General features: G+C 37.6%; 2 protein-coding genes and 2 long non-coding RNA genes across 10 annotated transcripts; 3 read left to right on the forward strand and 1 right to left on the reverse strand.

Moving 5' to 3' along the window:
• The first annotated feature begins 5 nt into the window (after positions 1 to 5).
• On the forward strand, positions 6 to 2,233 carry LOC145967316 (MIT domain-containing protein 1-like). Its single transcript, XM_083092102.1, has 4 exons — positions 6 to 739; positions 1,036 to 1,274; positions 1,757 to 1,953; positions 2,035 to 2,233. The coding sequence occupies exons 1-4, from the start codon at positions 616 to 618 to the stop codon at positions 2,195 to 2,197; spliced, it is 723 nt and encodes a 240-aa protein (XP_082948228.1). The 5' UTR covers positions 6 to 615; the 3' UTR covers positions 2,198 to 2,233.
• Positions 2,000 to 11,295, reverse strand: Insc (INSC spindle orientation adaptor protein). Of its 7 annotated transcripts, none has more exons than XM_083092019.1 (6): positions 10,952 to 11,295; positions 8,612 to 9,822; positions 6,188 to 6,502; positions 4,017 to 4,442; positions 3,633 to 3,840; positions 2,000 to 3,552 (listed from the first exon to the last, which is right to left on the reverse strand). In XM_083092019.1, exons 2-6 carry the CDS (start codon positions 8,908 to 8,910, stop codon positions 2,569 to 2,571), a joined length of 2,232 nt encoding a protein of 743 aa, XP_082948145.1. In that variant the 5' UTR covers positions 8,911 to 9,822; positions 10,952 to 11,295; the 3' UTR covers positions 2,000 to 2,568. The 7 variants fall into 7 exon arrangements, with proteins under 7 accessions (XP_082948145.1, XP_082948139.1, XP_082948163.1 ...); XM_083092013.1 differs by having other exon boundaries at positions 8,612 to 9,833; XM_083092037.1 differs by lacking the exons at positions 8,612 to 9,822; positions 10,952 to 11,295 and adding exons at positions 7,015 to 7,190; positions 7,301 to 7,794.
• Positions 4,005 to 12,364, forward strand: LOC145967321 (uncharacterized). The gene is made up of 2 exons (XR_014437340.1): positions 4,005 to 4,464; positions 9,054 to 12,364. It is a non-coding gene; the product is annotated as an uncharacterized LOC145967321 (long non-coding RNA).
• LOC145967326 (uncharacterized) lies at positions 4,672 to 6,624 on the forward strand. Its single transcript, XR_014437344.1, has 3 exons — positions 4,672 to 5,253; positions 5,481 to 5,730; positions 5,822 to 6,624. It is a non-coding gene; the product is annotated as an uncharacterized LOC145967326 (long non-coding RNA).
• Positions 12,365 to 12,560: the final 196 nt, after the last annotated feature.

Consider the following 12,560-nt stretch of genomic DNA (forward strand, 5'->3'; position numbering starts at 1 on the left):
AACCAGGGATGTACTACATGTGGAAGATTTGGCGGACTCGAGGAGAATTACGTCGCATACAGACATAGTTGAGTGAGACACAGTTTATTAAAAGTTTTGTGATATTTAATAAATAGTTGTGTTATTCGTATGATAGTGTATGATAAAAATGTGTGTTGTTGATCACTCGAAACAATTTTCTAAGAGAAAATCTCTCGTGACGATTCCCGATTATCTAGCTAGGTTAAAATCCCTCGCATTCCATATATATTCATGGTGCAACGCCATGTTCGGACAGTACGATTCCCCGAGCAATCGCGGGCGATTTCTCGATACATTTGAAATTTGAACGCGAGGAAGAGGAGGAGAGACACGCACGAAGCGAGATAAAAGTGCCAAAGGCGTCTGCTAAACAATGCGCGTCTAATCGCGTGGAGCTGTCATTAAACGTCAGGTGTCTTTATTCGCTCGTCTCGAGAATCGTAACAAAGAAGGTATCGCTCCACGCTACATATATGTTCATTCGTGTTACTGTGCGTATAAAGATAGTAATCAGTAGAGATTAGGGAAACAACAAATTACGCGTCGTGGGAGAAGGTTTAATTGTCTTTTAGAAGAAGATTACCTGACAGAAGAATGATGGAATCGGCGGCGGTCTCGGTCCTGAAGCGAGCGGTGGAGATGGATACGAAGGAACAGTTCACAATGGCGTTGGTTTTGTATCAGGAAGGTGTACAAATACTTCTCAATGCTGTAAAAGGTATGATTTAAACGATATTTTTGCTCAGATAATCAAGTGATTATACAATCATATTGATTAATCATGTTAGTATGATGATAATTAATATGATTGATCATATTGTTGTTGCCAACAATCGTATTATTATCAACAATTGTTGGCAGTAATACAAATTATTGACAATCCCACAAACAGTTATCTGTTCTCTCTTTCTTTCTCTCTCTCTCGCGCAAAATCTCTTACGTTAAAAATGCTATTAGCGTTAATATTACTATCCTTCATTAAGAATTTCAAGAATCAATAATAAAACGATGCAGAGTCAAAGGAAGCCTACAAGATTGAGTACCTCACATCCAAAGCCAAGGAATATCTGGACAGAGCCGAGAAGGTGAAAAAACTAATTACTGTGAGGAAATCAGCTGGCATATACAGGGAATTGACTAAGATCGAAAATGGATCAACAGGGCATGGCTATGCGAGTGTTTTTGGCAGATTCTTGGATGGTACTGTCACTTATATCAACATCGAGGATCCGTATATACGAGCCTTTCATCAGGTATGTTTATATTCTGTATTTCTTGCATCCTATTTGTATTATAAAATATCTTAAGATAGTGTATTTTAAGTAGTTTAAGACAGTTTGCAAGTTTATAGCTTTTGCTGAATTGAATTTAAAAATATATGTTTAATCAATATATTTTTGCAAATCAATTCTGTCAAAATAAATAGCAAATTTGATAATGTAAGTTATCTATTTACAGCTGTCATTTAAACTTTAATTACAATTTTAATTACAAGTTTCTTTAAAAGAAATTATTCAGGATCCAATAAAAAAACAAAAATTGTATAGAGTATCAAAAATGCATCTTTAATAAAATAAAAATACAACTTTTTTTACATGGCTGAATTTTTTTATTCATTTTTGACTAAACATTTTATTCAATTTAGTAAGCCTGCAAAATTTTGTATCATCTTTTCTTAACATCCTATAGATTAATTTAAGAAATTATTACACTAATTGCAGTCTTTCATCTACAGTGTCAGAACCTGGTTAGATTATGTGAACTGGCTGTTCAAAAGTGCTGTGCACTGTCAAGGATATCCTTGCTTACTACTTATGAGGCAGAGGAATCTAATCAAATTGCTAGATTGGCCGAGTTGAAGGAAAATTTAGCTTCTCGCAAGATCTCTTTTGATTTCTCTTTTTCTGAAACATTGCACGACAGACAAATTACGTAAGCCTGACAATATAATTATTATATTGAAAAAATTTTGCTCCTGTTTTTTTATCAATAATCCTTTATTTTATTTCACAGATTGAGTAATGGATGGGTAATAAAAATCGGACGTGGATTAGACTATTTTAAAGCGCCAGAGGGCAAATTTGTTCTTGGTTCGTGTGATTTAGAATTAAGACCATGCTTGGAGACTACTGTAGACATTTTTCATAAGAATCAGCTTCAAAATGATAGAATATAACATCAATGACAATAAAATATGGTTAATATTTTTTCATACAGTTTTCATTAATGTATTTCGTACATGTATATACGTATATTATGGCACATTTATCATGTGATAATGATAAAGCTCTATATTTTTACATTATACTTATCCTTGCGATATACGAATTGCATAGAATAAAATATATTTGTACATATTTAACAAAAATACTTGCTTCCTACATATTATTCCTATAATATAAAATATAACTACATAGAGATCGCGATTACAAAATGTGTAAAATATATGTACAGACTTCTTTATTATCTTATGTTATATCTCGCAATTATTTTAAATTGTATGAATCCTTTTGTTATAATAAGTGTTCCTTTTTCCAGACCTTTTCCTCAGTTCAGTGTGCTGTGATCCTTAGCCTTCGCGATCCCGATTTGCTTTGCGGCCTTCTTACACGCTCGTCTCAACGACCTAGTGTATTTTAAGAAACCTGTTCCGATCTGTTGCATCTCCTCCTCTTCTGCTTGGAAATTATTGACCCTACATTGTCCTGTCAGACAATCTCCGCCACCAACTGCAACAACTTGCCTCGCAATCTCCGGTTCCACACAAAGCCTGGTCAGCGCGGCCGCCGCGGTGATCTCCAGCCTTCGGTATGTGTCCTCCAAACCCGGTGGTCTCATACGGAGAAAGGAGACCAGCGCCACGGAGGCTCGTACCCCAACCAAATGCGACAGACCCTCGGGAACGCGCGCCAACTCGCCGATTAGCGCGGCGACTTGCTCCATCAACCAAACGTTATCGCCAACGGATTTCTTCACGCTTCGCAAGAGCTTCCTCACACTATCCTGTTGCAATATGATCCCCGCACACAGTTTCGACTTTGACAAGTGATTTAATGCCGCGGCGGCCAGCAGCAATGTTTGAGCGCAATCGGTGCTCTCAATTAGTCGATTTAGAGCCGGAATTAAGAAATTCGCGAAAGGCTCGAGACATGGCAAACCCTGCGCATCGGTCCACGGTGCCGTGATCTGCACCACTAAGGCGGTAGCTTCAGTCTTTTCCCTCTCGGAAGAGGATTCTAGGTTCAGGAGATCAGTCAGAATCTCGGGACCGCCGTCTCGAGCAAAGTGCTCGATCGCCGTCGTAGAATTGCATATGCTGGCCAGAGCGCGTAATGTGATAGCAACAAAATCGTTTGAAGGTGCTCGACCGGTGCTTATAAGACACGTCAGGAGAGCCTTTATACCGGAACATCGGGCTATGCTGCTTCCCGCGCGAGGATCCGATAATCCTAAAGCTGTCAGAGCCGCTAAAGCTCCTCTAGCCACGCTGTCATCTTGCCGCGGAGTCTCCTCAAGACCACGAACTATTTTCTATAAAAATTATTTATATACAATTAATTTACGGTTACCATTTCGATAAATGTAAGCCACAAAAATATAATACAACCAACCTCGATGTAGAAATCCAAACGCGTATCAATTGTATCATCGACGCACGTCTTCATACTTTGCAACTGCGCTAGTATGCTCTTCAGACTACCCTGCTGAATCCTGCGAGGGGGAGGAGCCCCTAACTGGGAGAGGACCGAGAAAGCGGCCTCCTCTATGCTACGAAGCAGCTCCATTTCGAATTTGCCGCCTTCCAGCTGTATTATCTTCCTGGTAATAATTAACGTAATATAAAATTGATTATTAATTATACTTATACAAAGAATTCTATTATTCTTATATAATATGATATGAACGATTTTATTTCTTATCTCTTTATAGTGCGTTTGATTTTATATCAGTGCGTCTTCCGATATAATACGAAGAATTAAAGAAACCGCACTCACTCGACGATGCTTCGATAATGTTGCTCGAAACGTTCCGCGGTGACTAGAAGTTTGCTCGCAGCGGCAGTAGCTGCGGAAGACAACATCTTGAGATCTCGCGCGTGAATCCCGCCGGAAAACGCCATCCGGCTTCGCGGCAAATTCTTGCTCTGCAGTGTACTGCCGCATTCATTTTCGGTTTCCATAGCAAGATCGGTCAACCACACTCTCAAGGACGACGATTGACGATAATTCCTGGAATTCAACACCTCCCTGCCAGCAGCGATCACATCCGCCGCAGTATCTGTACCAATCGTCCGCGATCTCGCTACTAAAGACAACTGAATACTATCTTCCGGCGGTTCGGACGCGTACAGAAAATCGCCCAGACATTCGTCCTCCAATGAAACGGATACCTTTGACGCATCGCTCTGCTCCTCGTTGACTCTGGAAAAAAAGAATATTGTTGGTAAGTTTTTGTAAAAAGAAATATATAGACATTTTATTCTCAAAACATTATTTAAAAGATATCTCTTTTTCAAATATCTGTTTCGTCGTCCCAGAATTACGTTACCTTAAACGAGCCATAATGATTCGACATAGGCTTCGCCTCGATCATCATGTCACGGCTGCTATCATTCTGCTACTCTCGCAAGACTCTCGCATCAGAATGCAATATACTCGGAATCTGTCACCAATCGCTTTTTTTCCGGAAACGACAGCCGGAGGCGATTTAGTGGAATGCGACAGCTGACTAATCGCACCGAGCTCTCCTCGAGAGCACGACTGCACGCGATGACTAATCTCGCGTTGTTGTATTGTAATGCGTCCACCTGCACCGTATTATAAAGCTGAATTCTTCGTAGATTTGCTGTCGCGCGCCGTTGAAGGAGCTGCACGGTTGACTTCGACCTCGCCGGTTACCCGAGTCAGCCTCTGGCGCGCTCATTCATTTACGTATTCTTCTCGCGCGGCACGTTGTTGCGTTGAGTCACGTACGGCACGAATGGAACACGGTGACTAACGGAAAAATGCGTCTGCACGAGGGTATCGAGTCGTTAGGTTCAGATCCTGATTTCGTAACGCGAGCTCAACACCCGGGGAAACATTAGAAATCAAAACGTCATGTGCTTTTCGCGCTACATGTAATTCGCGATAGAACTTGACTTCATCTTTTATGGGAGACAGAGATGCAGGATACAGAATATGAAATTATAAATTAATTTTTATCTCAGAGAATTATAAGATAAGCGCAAAGGTATAAAAAATGTATTTCATGAATTCAATTAGAAAGTCAAGTACTTTTTTTTCTTTATAATTATCCCCACTTGTATATCGTTATACTCGAGATATTGCAAGTTCAACCTTGTGTGTGCGTTTCCGGCACGATTTACATGATTGCGTTATTAGCATAGCCGGTCGCCAGTGCTCTAATCAAATCGCGACAGCGATATGCGATCTGATAAATAATCACTCTGTCTGCAGGAAAGAGGGAAGCCGAGATTGCGCGTGTATTTCATTCATTTATCCATATCGAGAGTCGTACAGCGAGGTTTGAAAGCATCTCTCGTTATACCATAAAAGATCGGATATTTCTGCGTACGAAAGGGCGCGATGTGCATACAATGGCCCAACGATAAGCCGAAGTGTCTTTATAATTCAAGGACTGATAATCACCTGATGCTCTCGAATGATTATCTCAAACCTCTGACGCATCTCTCAGATATTATGATTGGTGAGAAGAAGAGGAAACGATTCTCAAGCGTGTGTCATCGCTTACGAAACGATCTACGTGTGTTATACATTTATATATTTTATTATTTTAGAAACGCAGACAAGAAAATAATAATTGATGTGTCGCATTCCTATCGATTGGTTCACTTCTCCAATCTTATCACCATGTTTCTCACAAAAATTCTTCGATTGCAAGGTGTGACACAATTTCGAAGGTAAACATTAACGTGGTCATATCGATGGCGCAGCTTTTTCCGTGGAATTTCAAACACGCGCTGAATCAGGATCGATTGTTCTTATATTTCCGATTCGGCAACGTGTAAAATTATGAAACGGAACAATTAAATATCTGTGACTTACGCGATGGACTCTCGTCTGTTACTTTAAATTTTCCATCAATGAGACATTAATATATTTCTTCTTCATTCACAATTAGATAAATGGTTCATATTCCTTACCTTTGTCTCCGCGATTGCTTGAAACGATTCTTCACGAATGTCCTGGAATGCTTTGGCGTGGACGTGTGCTTCGGCATCGACGGAGATCCATCTTCTAGCCATGGCGAAGCAATCCCCATTGATTGCATCCTACGTTGCCTCATTCTTCTTCTCGACTTTCGTCGTGGAGTTATATTTTCAGATGCTTCCGAGCAGTCTGATCTTTCGGAATCGGAGAATCCAGAATCTTGACTTCTGAGATCTTGGCTCAAAGGACTACATGATCTGTTTCCAGTGGCAATTTTGCGCTCCTCTTGTCCATCCATTTCCGCCATCCTGCAATATTGAAAATTTAAAATATTTATTCTTCATTTAATATAAATATAATATAAAGAGACACAATTTAATATATTTCTCTATTTTACCAATATAATCTTTTTTTATTATAATGAAATAAAGGTCCGTTAGATAAAATCAATAAAAATTAGTTAAAAGGCTACAAGGACCAACGCAATGGTGGAAATATGCAAAAAATAATAAAACGGTTATTACAATAAAATAACCATATGAAAATGTTTATTTAATTTGAACATGACAAACGCCGCGTTTCAATCCAATTCGGATCCTTTTCAATGTCGACTAACAAAGTGAATAATAAACATTAAGATAAGATTAAAATTAACGGTCATAGGAGAAATGTAAATAAGTTTCGGAACAACGCAAAGTCAAAAAATCGGAAGCAAATATATGTACAATAACGGAAAATTTAAACCGTCAATCACAAAAAAGGAAAGAACGCATCGCATTAACGTATCGCCACAGAAAACCCGAAAGCTCGTACCGCATACCACCAGTATACCGTTAAAAACGAGATGATCCTCTCCAAAAAAACCGGAAGGAAAACCCACATACAGGTCCATGACCATTTCCAAAAGAAAAAACAGTCAACGATGCATAAATCGATGACCAGTTGGAAACTTGATGGTCCAAATATGTGCGAGTAAAAGCTTAAAAAACTGACACTCTAAAAAAGAAAAACAAGACAGAGCAATAATTTAACAAACAATCCGGAAACTACTTAAGAGAATCCTTCATATAAAGCAACAGTAAAGTTAATATAATAAAATTACATACCGGTCTCTAAATTTGAAAGTGATCTCAAATCAAAAAATCGAACACAAAGGGAGAGCAAGTTAAGCACAACTTAACGTTCCAATCAACAGAGCCGAACTGAGGCACATGGGGATCACATATAGCACAGAACGCGAAACATCAAAAAAGGGGGGGGGGAAGAGAGAGAGAAGGGAAAGGAAGGAGAGGAACAAAACGTCACAGAAGGAAAAATTTCAAATAATCACTGCGAACATTTTTTTATAATGGGCAAATACATCTTATCCAAGAATTCGGTATCGCTCTGAATGTTAAGGCCATGGTTCTGACCAGAGATATGTAACATCTCAGCAATTAGCCTCTTTTTATATCTAGGTTCCTCCTCCAAAATGGAAACATTCTCCCAATCAAACTCATGTCCGTTCAATCTATGAAGAGACACAACTGAGAGAGAACCAGAAGATTTATTAATATCAGAACGATGTTCTTTAATTCTGGTCAGTAACTTCCTTTTAGTTTGCCCCACATATGAAGCATCAACTTTACTGTTGCTTTATATGAAGGATTCTCTTAAGTAGTTTCCGGATTGTTTGTTAAATTATTGCTCTGTCTTGTTTTTCTTTTTTAGAGTGTCAGTTTTTTAAGCTTTTACTCGCACATATTTGGACCATCAAGTTTCCAACTGGTCATCGATTTATGCATCGTTGACTGTTTTTTCTTTTGGAAATGGTCATGGACCTGTATGTGGGTTTTCCTTCCGGTTTTTTTGGAGAGGATCATCTCGTTTTTAACGGTATACTGGTGGTATGCGGTACGAGCTTTCGGGTTTTCTGTGGCGATACGTTAATGCGATGCGTTCTTTCCTTTTTTGTGATTGACGGTTTAAATTTTCCGTTATTGTACATATATTTGCTTCCGATTTTTTGACTTTGCGTTGTTCCGAAACTTATTTACATTTCTCCTATGACCGTTAATTTTAATCTTATCTTAATGTTTATTATTCACTTTGTTAGTCGACATTGAAAAGGATCCGAATTGGATTGAAACGCGGCGTTTGTCATGTTCAAATTAAATAAACATTTTCATATGGTTATTTTATTGTAATAACCGTTTTATTATTTTTTGCATATTTCCACCATTGCGTTGGTCCTTGTAGCCTTTTAACTAATTTTTATTAATCTTTTTTTCATTTTAGATTATTTATTTTTACGTATTCTTAAACAGTTAATATTTTTAAAATAACAAGATGTATATTTTTTTATTTTTAAAGAGTGGTATTTTTTAAATTGTTAATTTTTATGACAATTATTATGATAGATTTATTATTCTACGTACCTGCAATGTACAATACTTTCTTCGCCTGTCAACGAAATTTGACGCACGTCTTGTTTTGAATTCTCTTCACTATCATTGCAGACACGTATCGCGGTAATATTCGCACCATCGATCGTGTCATTTTCCGATTTATTGGTAGAATCCTCTTCCTCTTCTTCTTCGTTCTCTTTTTCACGAAGACGTTCGTTAAAAGAGCAATGTAAAGGTTCGTTTCGTTCTATAAAACGATCGTTCTCCAGGTCATGCGAAGCCATTTGCTCCCAGAACACTTTACTCTGATATCTCTTAAACGCACTCATGTTTTCACTATTTACTTCATTCAATGGATTGCAAAACACTCGCGCAATAAACCGAAACGAAGGAAAAGAGTACAATTTTTTATTTTGCAAAATATTTAATCTCTTGTCATAAATTTCTTCACTTTATTTTATTATACCCGCAGGGCGCGTCGTGGACGAACGAGGAAGTCCGATAAACGTCTGCGGGACCTCAAAGTAATGCGACCCAGGATGCAACGCTATGTTACTCCAACGGGGTGTTTTCACGACTCAGCGGAGCGAAACGACCCTCCCACGGCTGGTGGTCGCGTGGCTGCTTGGAGAACCGTATGGTGTCCGTCGCAACCCCCATAGGTCTGCTGCTTAGTGGTGAACCTCACACGCGATACGTACTCTTCTTTTTCGGTAGATCCTGATCTTTGACCACAAACTTGGCAAAAGTTCTATTAAGAACGGCTAATCCTCTATTCAGGTTTTAATAGATCAAGATAAGTGTATTTCAGTTTAATTAAATAGACGAAAATCATGAAGACTCCGAAATTGTTTGGAGTTTTTTCAGTTAGAATTAGCTGCGATTGAGATTTTCACGAGTACAAATGCACGAGTACGATTAGCGGCGCGATTGACCTAAGCGCGTTAATGCTCCACAATTGACTGACTCTCGGGCTCGACTTCCGACTCCGACTTCCTTGTCGCGCGCGCGACTCGGTCTCTCCTCGCGTACCTCTCCCCGCCCCAAAAGCCAAGTCGTGTGAAAACGCAGCGGCGCTCCTCCTCCCTTTTTGTCGACTCCATGGGGGCAGCTTGCACGGGGGCTGCCTTTCCCCTCATCTCACGCACACACACACACACCATGTGCATGTCCATGCGTAACCGTCAAATCGTAACGAGGCGCGCGTCCTCTTTCATGGGATGCGACGTACGTCGGAAGACCTTTAATTTAGCTTCATAGAAAAAAGGACATTCTTGTTTTGCAAATATCTTTAATTTTAACATAGAAATCTTGAAATGAGATTATATCGCGTTAATTAAAGAAAAATATAATTGCTTGAATAATTGCTTACTTGAATGAAGCCATTTTATATAGTTCAATCGAGAAAAATATATTCTTATGATTTAAGATTTAATTTTCTTGAATGGAAAAGAAACAATGTTAGATAGAAAATAACATTTTTAAATAAAAGATTATAATTTTCTTAAAGTAGAATTAAATAATTATATATTCTTGAGATGACAATTACAATATTGACATAAGACTATAATATTGTTGAAATTTAAAATTATTAAATTCTCCTAAGAAGATTATAAATTGTTGCGTATATACGAAACAATGAACGCATTAGTTTAAGTATATAAGTTTTGATTTGACACTTATTTTTTTTTCTGTGTTCGATAGCTTAATCCGTGCTCCGATATACAAAAGGATCTTACATCTGAAGGCAATTTTTTTTATAAATGATATCACAGAATGATTGAAATATTTATATAATTTTAATATTTTCTGATTATAATAAAACTAGTGTCTTTTATTTCTCTTTATAATGACTGTGTTATAACTTAATTTTACGTGGTTGATTAAAGTTCAGTAACGAAAAATTCGATAATTAGAAATTATAAAAGAAAAAAGAAAATGGTCGAATCAATTCGAGCGGAATGTCAATTAATTAACAAAATCAATTAATAATAATAAATATATATATATATATATAAGCCAGCAAGTGTGCATACATGAAATGCAGGAACATTTCTCGATCATACATTTTGATTATTAACTTAAAACATTGAAATTAATAATAAATATCAATATATAAAAATAGAAAATAGAAAAAAGAGAAATAGAAGTTTATGATAAATATAAGAATTTAACAAAAGATTTAATCTCTCGACAATTTTCAAAGAAAAAATTTGTGATACTCTCTACAAAGTGAGTTTAAAGATAACAAGACAAGTTGCTTAAAATTCACTTTCAATAACCCATTTGCCGCACTTCCATGATGACAATAGCTTCTGACAATCAAGCCTAGGCACAATAAGAAACGCAGGAAGACACTTTTTATTTTACTTGTTAAAGGCGACAAGTCTTGTCTCCTCGAAGACGGTCCGACAATGGCGTAGCGATCGAAAAAAGGTCCAAAAAAAGGATCGGTCCTTCTTCAACTAGTTTGTAGGTGGAAGAAGATGTCACGAAATCACGCCAATGGTGTTTTTAAGGGCCAGGTGCGTGACTCTATCGTTACCCTGATGCGTGCGCGATCGAACGGGGGTCCGACCCCCTCGAAAACGACTATGCTACCATTCTTTCCGGGTGCAGTGCGAAGGCACGCGCCGCTCGGGACATCTGCGCATAAAACGCCTGTGGTAATGCGTCATGCGTGAGAGTTGATGAATCATTGTTAATGAATTGGACGTATCCGCGCATTAAACTTTAAAGGAATTTAAAGAATGTAAAGAAATTTTCATGGAGAGTAGAGTAATTAACATTTTTTATAATTTTTATTTAGTAAAAAATACGCCTGTGGTAATGCGTCATGCGTGAAAGTTGATGAATCATTGTTGATTGGACGTATCCGCGCATTAAACTTTAAAGGAATTTAAAGAATGTAAAGAAATTTTCATGGAGAGTAGAGTAATTAACATTTTTTATGATTTTTATTTAGTAAAAAATATTGATGCTGAAATTTAAATCGATCCTTTAGTTGAGGACATTGATGCTGAGATTTAAAAGGCTCTGAAAGAAGAGGGCATTTAAACTTTCATAAGGGAAAGTTTAAATGCCCTTTACTTTGATTTCACTGCGACTTTACCGAAGACAAACAGTGATATTTACGCTACTGGAAAAAGACGTACATACATAAATCGCGAATTGTTGTGCGTGATAGACGCACAATACATTGCAACGGTGAACGACCTGCCAAGGAAAAGCCTCGTTTACGAGCTTCGCGTTCTTCGTTAATTGACCAAGATCGAGGCTATCGATAGTAGGAAATACTGAAGTCGCTAATGAAGAGGTAGTAGTAGTGTAATGGCTCGTCGCTTTATCGTTATTCCAGCAACGAGAGCGTTGGTCACGGCCGGTATTTCTCCTCATTGTCTACGAGCAATACACGTACGCATTCGACGACGATGATCCCAGCCGCGCGTCTTGTAGAAGCGCAAAGGGGTCCTTGTACGACCCCTATTGTACCCCGAGTATGGATGGGGGACAGATGCGTACGAACCGTTATTTAAGCGCGCGTATACGTCTGTGTACATCTGTGATGTTTGAATTTCGACATTTTGAATTTAGGAGGAATTCATCGATGATTGATTCCTGAAACGTCAGAAGATATAATTATTCAGGGACAATATAATTATTCGAAAATTAAATTATATAATATAAAAAATTGTAGAGTAATTGAAATAGAATGTCTGAGAATATATATTTTATTATTGGAAATATTATAATGCATTATAAAAAAGTGTATATATTTATTAATGTGTAGTCTTTTTTAATTAAGATTAATTAAGATTTGCAGTTATATTTATTAATTCACAAAAATGGAAAAAAAAAGTTATTTTAAATCTATATTAGCTATAATCTATTGTATTATCTATTGTACGAATTTATAAAATCAAAAGAAGTGTTTATATGATATTTCCAATAATGTTTCCGTTTTTCCATCCTTAAGATA

Source organism: Camponotus vicinus, unplaced genomic scaffold (genome assembly GCF_025532165.1).
Source record: "Camponotus vicinus isolate PSW18456_S1 unplaced genomic scaffold, iyCamVici1.0 SCAF_1, whole genome shotgun sequence".
Taxonomy (NCBI): domain Eukaryota; kingdom Metazoa; phylum Arthropoda; class Insecta; order Hymenoptera; family Formicidae; genus Camponotus; species Camponotus vicinus.